Source organism: Urocitellus parryii, chromosome 9, assembly GCF_045843805.1.
Source record: "Urocitellus parryii isolate mUroPar1 chromosome 9, mUroPar1.hap1, whole genome shotgun sequence".
Lineage (NCBI taxonomy): Eukaryota > Metazoa > Chordata > Mammalia > Rodentia > Sciuridae > Urocitellus > Urocitellus parryii.
Genome location: NC_135539.1, coordinates 141,907,017 through 141,920,139, shown reverse-complemented (window position 1 = coordinate 141,920,139; position 13,123 = coordinate 141,907,017). Strand labels below are relative to the sequence as shown.

The following is a 13,123-nucleotide window of genomic DNA, read 5'->3' as shown; positions in this document are numbered from 1 at the left end:
CTGAGTGGCTAAGATGACTTTGAAAGGGACCTTGTAACTTGAGGACGCAGTGTTCCAGGAGGAGCAATGGAAATCAGGGAATAGGATCTCCTGCAAAATATTCACAACTCTTTGAAATGGAAATTAGGCTATTTCAATTTAGGAATCAAATTAAAGCAAATATTCGGGGTGTTGGCAGGCTGTCCTGGAGCCTGTTTGAAGCAGCAGCTAACGAAGGGAAGCGTGCTTTTCCCCGGATGGAGCAGGATCTCACGCAGCCTGTTTTCATCTTAGCACCTGCTGGCTTGGAGTGGTGTCGCCCAAGCAATCAGAGGGAGTCTGAGCCAGGAGCCTGCCCTCCCCGTGTTTGCTGCCCTTCCCCCACACCCCATGACAGACTGTCCTGATATAGATGGACAGGGGACTGGTTTAAAATGACAGTCTCAAGTTCTTTTAGGAAGAGAAGGCTAATTCAAAGAAACAGCCAGACAAGCTTTCTTTCTCTTCAGAAGTCGTCATTGCCCTGCTCCTCCATGGCCCATCTGGGAGCCCATTTTGCCTTTAGATCCCGCTGGCAGAAGACCGATGGTGAACTCTGCCGGCACAGCATGTCCTTCATCCTTCACCGAGCCATTCGCAATGACTTCTTTCAGAGCTACCTCTACCTGCTGGAGAAAATTCCCCTGGGTAAGTGAGTCAGAGCTGCCAGATAAGGGACAAGGAATGACTGAAGGGACAATGTGAGGTTGTGGGACACCTGGAAGAGACACTAGAAGGAGGAAAGAATTGCAGCCAGTGTCCAAGGGATGACACGTTTCAATGACATTCTTGTACAGAGAGGCAAAGATCAAGTGCCGCCTGATAAGCAGGACTCTATTTTGGGCTTTCCATGCACCTTCAGGCACAGTGATTTGCTTCTGTTGGTGTCAGCTGACTGTACTCCAGGCTCATAGAAACTCACTTCTTGAGTTTTGACAGATCATTTTAATATTTGCAAAAGTTTTGAGGTAGACAAATTTGGTAACTCAAAGATGAGAGTGTATATATATATATATATACACACACACACACATATATTCAAGAGTATATACAGTAAGAGTTAAAAAGAGGCAAACAATAATAGATGAAAATGTGCTTGGTGTGTGTGCATGTGTGTGTGCGTGTGGGTGTGAGTGTGTGTGTGTAATCCACTCTGGCCTTCCTGAGTCTCATTGGAGAGCCTAACAGGAGAACATTTTAGATTGGTCTTTGAATATTAAGAAGAAAACCTGGGCAGTCATCTGATTCCATTTTCGTGATTTCCTCCAGGTTTCGGGGAATCTGAGAGTGGAGCAGTAGAGAGCTTATCTGCTTCATCGAGGCTCCTGTTGGGCAGCCTCTATGCAGGTGGTTACTGCAGGGCACTCCAAACTGCCTGGAGGAGGAAACAGCTTACAATTAGAGAGAAGGGCCACCCCCCACCCACGCCCCTTCCTTGGTTTATATTTTCTCCCAAAGAAAGCAGGACCACTGTGTCTCAGCCCCAGTCTGTTTTCTTAAGGTTGTGTGAAAGCCCCATTGTGCACGGGATGTGGTCAGGGTTTCCAGCTATGGAAAGGGCTACATAATTCTTTGTATTACATTCAATAAACAACATGTTAGTAGTCGACCAAAGTCTCCTTTTATACCCCCGTTTCTGAGGAATCATTAATTCTAGACATATAAATACCTTCATCTCGTATTTATAGAGCTTTCTCTTCAAAGTATTTACTCATCTGACTTCATTTGATTATCATAGTGTACATAGATAGGGTAAATATTACTATTTTTTCTTCTCATTTTCCCATCTCCTTCTCCAATTTTATTTTATTTTTTCCAGCAAGGGAAAGAAAGTTCAGAGATGATAAGTTCTAATCTGGAGAGAGCAATACCAAAGCAAAAACTGAAGCCCAGGGCTCTTTCTGCTAGATCACACTGCCACAAGTAATTATTTTACACATATAGTACATCTCATCTGTATCCAAATGGGAAGACGAGAAGGTGATTATGTCCTGGCCCCTCTATATATTGACAGCATGGCTTTCCTGGGGCTGTACCTCTGTAAAAGCAGTTTGGCAGCTGTGGTTGTGTTAGAATGGATAAAGCATCAATTATAACCAAGAAGAGACTCACTAGAGGGCAGGTGATGGCCACACTTTAAAAATAATTACTAGAGAGAAAAAGAACCTGTCTTTGCAAGTAATGGAAGGTGACTTAAGAACAGAACAATCTCTAGGAAAAATTGGATGATGATTAATTTGGGACAAGTAGATTGTAATTTGTATTTGGCTCTCATCCTTTTTACCCAATATAATCCTTTTGGTTTTATGGTCATTTTGATTTTGTCTGTTTTTCTCCTTGTGAAAGTGCTGATGTTTTGCCAATAATTTCTAATCTTTTTTTAAAAAAATCAATATTTTGATAAAATATTCCTTGGAAAGAATAACAAAGGAAAAAGTTAAAATTTTCTGCTTAGGATTAGATGCAGGGTCCTCTTCTTGTCCTATCCTCTTTGTCACACCATTGGCTTCTGAGACACTCTGAGGGTAATTATAGTGTTCCATGACAGTTTGAATACCATTAGTCTATTCCAAGCCAAAGTTGATTTCATATGCCTTAGTTTCCATTTTCCATGAATGAACACTGCTTATTTTCTCTAACTGATAGTTCGGCCTAGGCATTAGTTTCCCTGAGAGCCACTGAGTGAGCCCTACCCACAATATCTCTGATGATAGACATGGAGGAGTCTATTAGTTGGTAAGGACTAGGCTACACTGCGATAACAAAGGAACCCTGACATCTCAATGGCCAAACACATCCACTCTTGCTTCGTCACTTCAATATGCATCATTGTGGTGGGCAGGCTGTATTCCACTTAGGCATGCAGGAATCCAGGATGATGGAGTCTCCATCAGCTACATCGTCGTAGTTAATGAGGCAAAGGGAAAGAGCAGCTGAAAGCTTCTCTACTCACTTTCAATACTTTGACCCCAAAGGAGGTATATCACATCTGTTTGGAGTCCACTGCTCAGTTCCATGGGACTCTGTCTATTTTGTCATTCCATGTTTCCGCTACAAGGAAGAAACTTGGCTCTTTAGAGATGGAAACATCAGATGCTTCTTCATAATCAATTCAGGTACATTTAATGTAAGAGATATTTTATGGAATTCTTATTATTGTAAAATTTACTGTGTACTGGGCAAGATTCAAATATTAATAAGATATGTAATTTCTCTTTTTTATGGTTTTATAATCTAATAATGGAAGCAATCCTACAAATTTATTTTATTTATTTATTCTTAAGTTTATTCTCAAAATTTTTAAATTAAGGGTGCAAGGAAGGCAAACTATCAGCTCTCAGAATAGATGAATAGACTTTTTCAGTTTTTTCTTCTCATGGCAGAGCCTGAATGTTCAGAAAGGAATCATCTTGCAAGTCCCATCTGCCAGTGTCAACTTATAGGCAATTAGGAGTCTGCCCTACCCAATTAACTCTCTTAATCCTTGTGTTTGGTTTTAGGAGGTTATAACTGATACTTATGGGATGTGTTTGCATATACTGGTTCCTCTATTGGACTCTAGATCTCATGAGAGTGGAGGATCATCTGTTTGTTTCTCTTCCAGGTCTGTGTATTTAGCATTTACCATAGTTCCTAGAACATAGAAATAACTCAGTATATATCTGTTATATGAATTAAATGGCCTCATATAACAATTAATTGCAGATACTGAAGTCCTGAATTCACATTCTTGCACTGTTACTAGTGGAGAAGTAAGCTCTGTCATTTTCTAAAGTCTATGAGCATCATTTTCCTCAAAAGTGTCGGAAGAAGGATTAAATGCCATATATATGTGAAAGTCATCAATCTTCAGTAACTATTAGTTTTGCCCCTTTCTTCCCCTGAGCCAGGCCTTTTTTAAAGTCACCATGTAGCCTTTTCTGGAACAGACATTACCAAAGACAATAAACTTAATTCAATATATGAGAGTTTGCAGGCTGGAGCGGATATTATGCTTTTCAGGTTGGAAATAAAACTTAGCCGGCCGAGATGCTCCCTCCCCTGCTCTGCTGAGGTGTTTTAGAGTTGGCTTCCCCTACTCTTGATGATTTCAAGACTTCTTAGAAATGAAAATAAAGCCCTTCTTTCAAAAAGGTTGGGGAACTCCTCCTGGAGAGTCTGCACAGAGAGTTTGTTGTTTGCGGTAATTATGGAAAGAACTGCGGCTAACCAGACCCTTTGACTCCTGCTTTCCTTCCTCCCCACACCCCCGCCTGGGCCAGGCAGCCAGTCTCACTTTAGCCCGCCCTGTGGCCATGTTCAGTCACGGGGGAATTTGCTGACCATCCCTGGCTGGCTTCAGAGACTCATGGAACAGCAAAGACATTGGTACTGAAAGTCTCCAATGGATGATTCTGCATTGCCTGTGACCAAAACAGAATTCAGGAAGAGGGACACACACTTATCACTATTTCCGGTGTTTTGCATCTACTGTCTCAGTTCACCTTCACAACATCCCTGTCGGTGTGCTGTTATTTCCCACATCTCTGTTTGAGGAGCTGATGCACAGGGGAGTGAGGTCATGTGCAAGAGAATCACGGTGGTGAGAGCAGAGCAGGTCTAGAACCCAGGTGGCCACCGCAGACTCGTTGTTAACCACTCCCTACTCACACCACCTCCCAGTGTAAGTGGAAATGTGACAAATGTGGGCAGCAGTGAAAGTGTTTCCATAGGCTTTTATTTGACAAGAATAGAAGATTCTATATTTTATCCACATATCCACACTGGGTGAAATGCCTTTCCTTGTAACTTTTTGCTAGCCCAAATAAAATCATCCTTGGTGGCTGAGGTCTTTTGGAATCTTTCCCTAACTGCTCCTACTTGCAGGCATCTCTGATCCCCCAAGACTACTAGTGCTTGTACCATTCACTGGGCACGTAGTGATGTGTAACTCAACTGCCCCTTTCTAGTTTGTAATCTCCATGAGAGAGGGATTGGGCTTTGTCTCCTGTTTCTTGAGGGTTGTATTGGTGCTTTACAACTAAGTCATAGATGAACTGACTCTTGCTGAACATCCTCTTGGATAGTCACCTTTGCTAGAAATTTCACAAAATCCTTTTTCTCTTTCAGAGCAAATGAATGTGTTCTCTGTTTTTGTCCTTGGGAGTTCGGTTTGTAATGTAAGTCAAGAAATAAGTATCATGTTATACCAAGGAATAATAGTGTCTAGTCTCTGTCTTAGAGTACCCCACATTTCACAAAAGCATTACAATGCTGCGAGAACAAGCCATTACATGCATTTCCATATTTAAAGGCAGGCCTATTGACCAATTGCCTTATCTGAGTCAACATGCACAGATATCAGAAGGGGAGAACTTGGGACTCCCTGTGACACCTCATATATCTTTTTTAGTGAAATGCACCTGTCAATTAGGTGAAAATGAGAACCATAAAAGCCCACCTATTGAGGCTGACACCTGCTGAGCTTGGCAGTCACTTGTGGTCTAAAGGTTGCTGGCATAATGGACCATTCCCATTTCCAGATAAAAGTTTTTAATAGACTGCACCAACTAGTGGACTTCACAGGTGATGATGAGTGTGGCTGCTTGGAGCTTTGCTTGGATAAAGGAGAGCCCTGGACTGTGGCTTGTCAGGGGCCCCAGAGCAGCAGCATTCAACCTTGGGCAGAATCTGGGAGCTGTACTTTTCCAGCATGATTTTTGTGAGATATCAGGAATTTGTAACAGTCATATTATTAGGATGGCAATGCCTGCCTGTTTTTGACATCCTTTGGGGTTTATAAGCATTTATTGAGCTACCTGCTATTTACACACTACCAATTGCTAGGAAGGGGGATTGGTATTGGTCAGTAGTTCTCTCTGTTTTTGAACTGGAGGATCCTACTTCTAATGTGTTCTCTCAATCAGTAGCTAATTTGTATATAAAGTGGCAGAAGCCTTCTATATTTGTTAAAACTTCTTAAAGATTTGTATTTTTAAAATGACTTTTTATGCACAGTAGCCAACATGTGTGGGGGAGATAGCAAGTAATATTGTTAGTCTCCAGAAAATGGCATACCTGGATTCGGATTCTTGCAACTCTTCCAGCAAATTCAAGGTCACTAAGGGTTCAAATATGGCTCCAGTGTACTTAAGTTGGAAAATGCTGGTGTAAATCCAAAGGTGGAACATAGTCACAGTGATATAAGTGGTGTTTATTGGATTTTTAACCTTTAAAATCAATTTTCAATTGACTCTTGAATTTAAGTTGTTCAGTTTAGAAGCAATTAATACACTAGTTGAATATCACAATTTTGGGGTTATCTAAAGAAAAAATATTGTTAGTTAAGGTTTAATAGATTTTTTCTTTGATTTCCTCTTCTCAAAATTATCTCATATTTTGCTTTGCTTCATACCATGATCATAATATTTTTGAATCTAAGTGTTTTGCTTAGAGTTTTCAACTGCTTTTTTAAAATTTTTGGTGACTGATATAAAAACACATCTTCCTTAGAATAATACTGATGTCTCCTTGCTTTTTGCCTACTCTCTCTATTGCCTAGAATCCAGTCTTTCTCTTATAATGTAAACTGATTTCTTTCCAGATTTGATAAACAGCTGTCATTTGGGTATTCCTGGGTTAATTACATCATCTTTCATCATGTGTCTTCTCTTGATTTTAACCCTAATTGGTCTAGAATATAACTTCAAGAAACTTTGGAAGGATGAATCCATGGGAGGTAAATATTCTTTTGATAGTTTAACTGGGTATTAAAGTTTTTTTCAAAATAATTTTTCTTCAGAGTATTGATGGCATTTTATCATTGTTATCTAGCATTTCTGATAAGATTTGTGGTATAAGCCTGGTCTCAATTTTTTGAACATAGGATCGTGTTCTCTAAGATACTAATTACTTATTGTTTATCAAAAAATCAAATAGAACTGTGAGTACTATATTTTTATTTGCTATATCTGGGAAAAATTGAAGATCAACCAATTTTACCCCTCAAAATGGCTTTAGGATCTTATTATTATTCTTTCTGTTTTGAAATTTCTTCAGGACAAATGTAAACGTTGCTTTTTCAAAAAGCTATGCTGCTCAACACTTGTTGGATCTTATAATCTTTTTCAGTCTGGAAAGTTTTCTTCTAGTATTTGTCTTTAGTTGCTCTTGTTCCTCTATTTTATTAATTTCCTTTTAAAACAATTTTATCTTACTTAGCTTGAATTAAGTCTTTGTAGGTTTATACATTTGTCTTTTTACTTCTGTTTTCATATCTGTCCTTCTGTTTTATGTTCTGGAAATGTATCCAATATTCCAAAACTTTAATTTCTAAGAATTCCTTTTTATTCTTTGAATTATCATTGTCATTTTCTTTTTTGGATCTTATCTTGGAATGATGTATGCACCGGTTCTTATGTTTCTTCAAAGACATATGAGATTTTGGTTGTGTTTTGACTTAAATTCTTATCCACTTCTTGAATCACTTCTATTTCCTTTTGGGTCAATTCTGATGATTTATCTGAATCTTTTTCTTTCAGGCTGACATTTTACTCTCATGAGTTTGGAGATCATTGTTTATCTACATGTAGGAATACATGACAAGGTAATGAATAAGGTTTCCTCTGCTGTGTAATCATCTCAAAAATAGAAAGGTGACATGAAACTCCACATGTGCAGGTAGCCCTTATCAAACTCTGCTGAGTGTGAGGCATGTGGAGTCTTCTACATACCAAAGCAAGTAGAGTTCTAGGATTCTGATGCTAAAAGCTAGTTTCGTTTTTCCTAAGCAATTTATTTATTTTTGTATTTTTAGAGAAGAGACATATTTTTCCATGGTGAAGGCAGATGTATTGCCTGTTGTGTTTAAGCGGTGCATTTGTCCCCTCACCTAGTTGTTCTGTAGATAGGCTTTTGATTAATTATTATTTTTTCAACTTTCACTCCTATTCTTACACTTCCCTCTGATTGGCTGTAAATCTGGAATGTAATTTCCTCTTGCAACTATTTTGATGTGCAAATTATTGAGCTTTATTCTATCTGATTTTTTTCCTTTCATAAATTCATTGAAATTATGAATCCATCAGTGATCCCCTCTCATTGTCTTCACTAAGTGGAATTACTGTAGTTCAAAACTTCTCGGGGAGTATTGGAGGCACAGAAGACAAATATGTATACTTGGTCTGCAATCTTGAATTGAAAGTTCTTCCCTTTCATCCATTTTCAATCATTTCTTTTTGAATATCCTCTAATGAAAATATTTTATATCTGTATGGGTGAATTTTGGTTGATAAAACACACATAAATGCATTCTCATTCATGGCTTGGAAGTTAGAGCACATGTTTTTCCAAAAATAAATGTCTTAAAATAATACCTTGTGTGTTTTGAAATAATGAAATGACAGTGTGCCTAGGGTACAGAATAGCTGCTCAATAGATATTGTTTCTTTCTGCATTTTATTTTCAGAAGGTAGAGCTCAACTACATTTCTGTAAGGTGGGTACAAAGACATATTGGGATATGTGTTGCTTTAAAAAGAAACGAAAATGATTTACCTCTGCTTTGTGATTAGAAGCAAGAACTAGTGAGGAAAATTATCATAAAACATTTGAACTTAGAGATAAAACTCACCATGAAACTGATGAAATTTTTACTGCAGCCAAAAAACTGTTAAACTTCAAAAACACAATGGTAACTGTGTTTATTAAATGACAGAGTTACTCATTAATGAAAATGTCACCTGTGATTGACAGATGAAATCTCCTGAGGTCACAGAGTTTTAGAAATCTCCCCGTATTATATAGCATGTAAATCATTGAACCAGACAGAGCTCAAACCCAGATCCTCTGACTTCACTCCAGTGCTCCTTCTTCCACACACAAATTCACAGTCTTTAAAGAGGAATTTCAGTGCACAATAAGACGGAGTTGTTCTATGATATAATGACTATTAATAATGTTTCACTTGCAGTAAAGTTGTATGCCTTAACAAGCCAAGTCATCAATGGCGAGATGCAGTTCTATGCTAGAGCTAAACTTTTCTATCAAGAAGTGCCAGCCACAGAAGAAGGCATGATGGGGAACTTCATTGAACTCTCCAGCCCAGATATCCAGGCCTCTCGGGAATTTCTTAGGAAATTTGTTGGGGTGAGTTATCTAACTGCAGCTTGATGAGAGGGCAAAGTCCCTGCCAATACTGAGCTCAAGTGCTTCTGTGTGGTAAATTTAGTCAGGTTAAAGCCGTGGGCTCAGCTGAGTTCAGCCTGTCTTAAGACGTTCACAAAGGATGGACTTCATCAGACTCCTGGCTTGTCCCACTGGACATTTTGCCCTCCTAGCATTAGCTAATCTTACATGCTTCAAGGGAAGGTGAACCTGCAGTGCTGATACTGCATTTGAGGATTAAGAAGACATTTCTTAAACATCTCAGCAATAAAAAGTTGACATCCAGATAAATAATGAGATATACCTTTGGGAGCTTGGGTTGATTTATTGAATTTCCCATAATAACAAATTGGTTGTAGAAAAGAAATGTACGCTTATGTTCAGTTTAATAGTAAGGATGGCAGAATCCCTTTGTATGATTTTTTTTTTACATAGTACAGATTTCTCCTTGAAAGAACATGATCCCTTTGTAGTCTGGTTTGGGGTGAGCCTCCACTGCCCTATGTCCAGGTCCTATGGAAATTGTAGAGTATAAGGATCAAACCTTGGGCTCTACAGTCATTGAAGTTCTCCTACTTAATGCAGAAGCAATCCTGGGCTTGTTACTTAAATTTGTGACTCAGGCATGACCACAGAATCTGCTTCATAGAAGAATGTGAAGATCAAATGAGCTCATACCTGTAAAGTTCCTGCTTTAGTTCACAAAATGAGTACCCACTCCATCTAACTTACTGCTGCAACTACTAACAAGACGTTATGGAATGTGTTTAATAAGGAACTTTGTGTAGTTGTGAGGGTAGACTTCACCCACCCAGTAAAGCTGCTTTTGGTCCTACTGAGGATAAGACCATTTGCAAATGATGCTTGTTCCAATTCACTACAAAGTCATAGGTTTGCAATTCTGACCCCATTTTGTTCCCATAGAGGAAACACCGTGGATATTCAGTTTTGGAGTTAGGCTGTTGACCTACTTGGAAGCATGGTGTTGTCACTAGGTTTGTGTCACCTCTAGCTCCTGGAACACCCAGGTCCCAAGCCTGGTGGTAGAGAAAATGTGATGAGGGTGGAACATTTCCTGGGGCCAAAGTGTCTGTCTGGACCGTAGCTACAATCAGAAAGGACTAGGATGTGCAGAGATGAAGGTCAGGCCCACCACGTCAGTGTTTCTGACCCACTTCACAGAAGTCTGTTCTAAGATGGTCAGTCACTCTGCCAAGCACTGTAGAAGCTCTGTCCTCTTTACTCTCCACAGCAGTTCTTAAAGTAAGGACTGTCCTAGCTCATTTTTATGGTTGTGGAAACTGAGGCTGAGAAGGTTAAATAAGTTGTCAAGGTTACACACTGGTAAGAGACAGAGCTGACACTAAGCCCAGCCAGATCTGTCTGACACCAAACTGTCTGCTCTTAACTCTGACATATTTTTTCCATTTGTCTTGCAAAGTAGAAAAATCCTTGCTTTTTTTCCATGGACCAGAGAAACCTCACCTCTCCAGTCTGGCCCAAAGCAATTGCTCCTGCTCGCCTGGTGGTGAGGCCGACTTTGATCCTGAAGCATTTCAGAAGCTTAGTTAGTAATCCAGCTGTCTTGTCACTCTGTGTGGAATGCCAAGCTGACCGCAGGGATGCTGGTCCTACAGAGCCCTTGAGCACGTCCAGGACCTGGGAAAAGAAAGTGTCTTGTGCTTGCATGTTTATGTTGGAAAAGGAACAGACTGCTCCTCTCAAATAAGAAGGAGCTCTTCTTAGCAGACAAGGCTCATTGCAAAGCTGTGACCTCTCACTAAGCACAAACACAGTCTTTTTTAAGGAATGATATTTTTAGTACTTTGACCTTAATAATCTGCTAAATTAGTATCCAGGTCAAGAAACAAGGACTTAGGAATAGGAGTATCTGACATGATTTATTCTTGTGTCAACCGAGAAAAGGCAGATTGTTTAATTCAGAGTCTTGCTTTCCTTTCAACACCCAGTGACATGGGACGGTGGGAAAAGGTGTTTAATCTACTCTCAAACGTATTTACTTTAGCAAATAGACACAGGGTATCAAGATGACATCAGTGGCATAACTGATAACTTTCCTCAGGTTTAGATGTCTATGGAGGGGGAATTCATTTTTAAAAAATCAGTATTTGATGACTTTTTTAAAAAAAAACATTTCACAGAGATCGGATGACTAAAAAATCACAATTCATTTCTTTTGTGTGTGTGTGTGTGTGTGTGTGTGTGTGTGTGTGTATGTAGTGCTAGGAATTGAACCCAGGACCTCACACATACTAGGTAAATGCTCTACCACTGAGCTATACCCCAGCCCTTTTTTTAAAAAAAAAAAAATATTTTTGAGACAAGGCCTCACTCGGTGGCCCAGGCTGGCCTTGAACCTGGGATCCTTCCGCTGCAGCCCCAGTTGCTGGCATTCCAGGTGTGCACCTCTTTGCCCCGTTATTTCATGGATTTTAAGCAGTGCCAGGGAGTGCTTTGACTTGAGTTCTAGATTCTACTGGATGAGCTTAAAGTAATGTTCTTTGAAACGACATACAGAGGCAGAATCAGAAGTAACATGAGAGCGCTAGTCATATTTTACTGTTCTCTATGAATCCATAAGTGAAAGAGAGTCTATTAAATGAAAATGAAAATGCCAAAATACCTCCTTCTGAGGTCATGTGTTGTGCAAAGCTCTGGCCGCATTCACCAAGGGCATCAGATTCCAACGCCATCACAGCGTCTGCAGCCACCGTGTCCAACAGCAGAGGTACAGTCTCTGAGCTCAGGCTCTAAACATTCCTTCTCAGAGGAGCTACCTGTGAATGAGACATTGTGCCAACCGTATCACAGGAAGCAGAGTAAAGAGTCAGGCGACTGCACCGGAGGCCTGGTGCACAGCATCTGGGAGAAAGGACAGCCTGTGAGTTTGTAAACGACCACAGTTTCAAGAATCTCTGCTCAGATTTCACGTACTAAATGGATTTCACTACTTAGAGGATGACCATCTCCAAGGAAGGTTTATTTCAAACATTTTGCCTCAGTTTCTTTGTGTGAAATAAAGGAAGGAAACACGTGATTTTAAAGCCCCGGGATTTTAGTGAGATTCTGAAGGGCTCCTTGGAGAGCTATGGGAAGGTGGAGTGGCAGGGCTCCACCTCCCGTGAACCAGAGCAGCCTCCTGTCTCTCTGTTCATGGAAAAACAGATGTTCACTTGTTCTAGTCAAATCCTCTGACATGGATCTCTAAGGTCTCTTGGCTTTATTGCTCCGTAGTTCTCCTTCTGAAACCACCTGCCCCACTAATGACAGCAACATGACCAGTAGACTCATACAGCCAAGTAGCTAGGAGATAAATTTGTAACGAGGATTGCTGATTGAGCACATACATTTCTAGTAAAGTCATTTCTGGTAGCTTAAAGTAATTTCCTTATACTTTATCCCATCTTAGGAAGTTACTCAGAAATGCTGCCTTTACCATGCTGGGTATGTACAGCACAGACCTTTAGTCTGGGCCTTTTCCTGAATTCATTTAGTTTAAATCATCACTTCTGAATGAGGAAGGCAGCGGAGCACAGCAGAAATGACCAACAACACGTGGCTGAGCACCACCACCTCCCCTTCCTGTCCTCAAGGCAGACACCACTCATCATTGTAGATCCCTTTCCTGCTGAGTTTTGCAGAAGCCTCAGTTATTCTGAATATAGCATTGCATAGACACTACCAAGGGAAGAAAGCTTGCCAGTTGAGGTGATGTCCTCATGTTCCTAAAACTGACTTTGGATTCAGGCAGTTCCTGTTCAAATTCAGTTCTGCCATATATTGGGAACCTGAGTTTTCTCATCTACAGTGTGTTAATCAGCTTTTTATTACTCTGACCAAAATACCCAACAAGAAAAACTTAGAGGAGGGAGGTCCACGGTCACCCAAGTCCATGGCCCTGGGCCCAAGGTGAGGCGCAGCATCGTAGCCAAAGGGCTTGG

At 40.2% G+C, this 13,123-nt stretch overlaps 1 protein-coding gene across 5 annotated transcripts in view; it reads left to right on the top strand.

The window, feature by feature from the left end:
* Positions 1 to 396: 396 nt before the first annotated feature.
* Ntmt2 (N-terminal Xaa-Pro-Lys N-methyltransferase 2) overlaps positions 397 to 13,123 on the top strand; it is a 40,109-nt gene continuing 27,382 nt past the window's right edge. For 4 of the 5 annotated variants that reach the window (XR_013344269.1, XR_013344268.1, XR_003302251.2 and 1 more), the window contains exons 1-2: positions 397 to 666; positions 8,968 to 9,143. Coding sequence is in view for 2 of the 5 variants with exons in the window: in XM_026405221.2 (XP_026261006.1) it covers positions 414 to 666; positions 8,968 to 9,143 (429 nt within the window). In the remaining 3 variants the exon portion in view is untranslated. The remainder of the gene's footprint in view (positions 667 to 8,967; positions 9,144 to 13,123) is intronic. The other variant, XM_026405220.2, reaches the window with a different exon arrangement.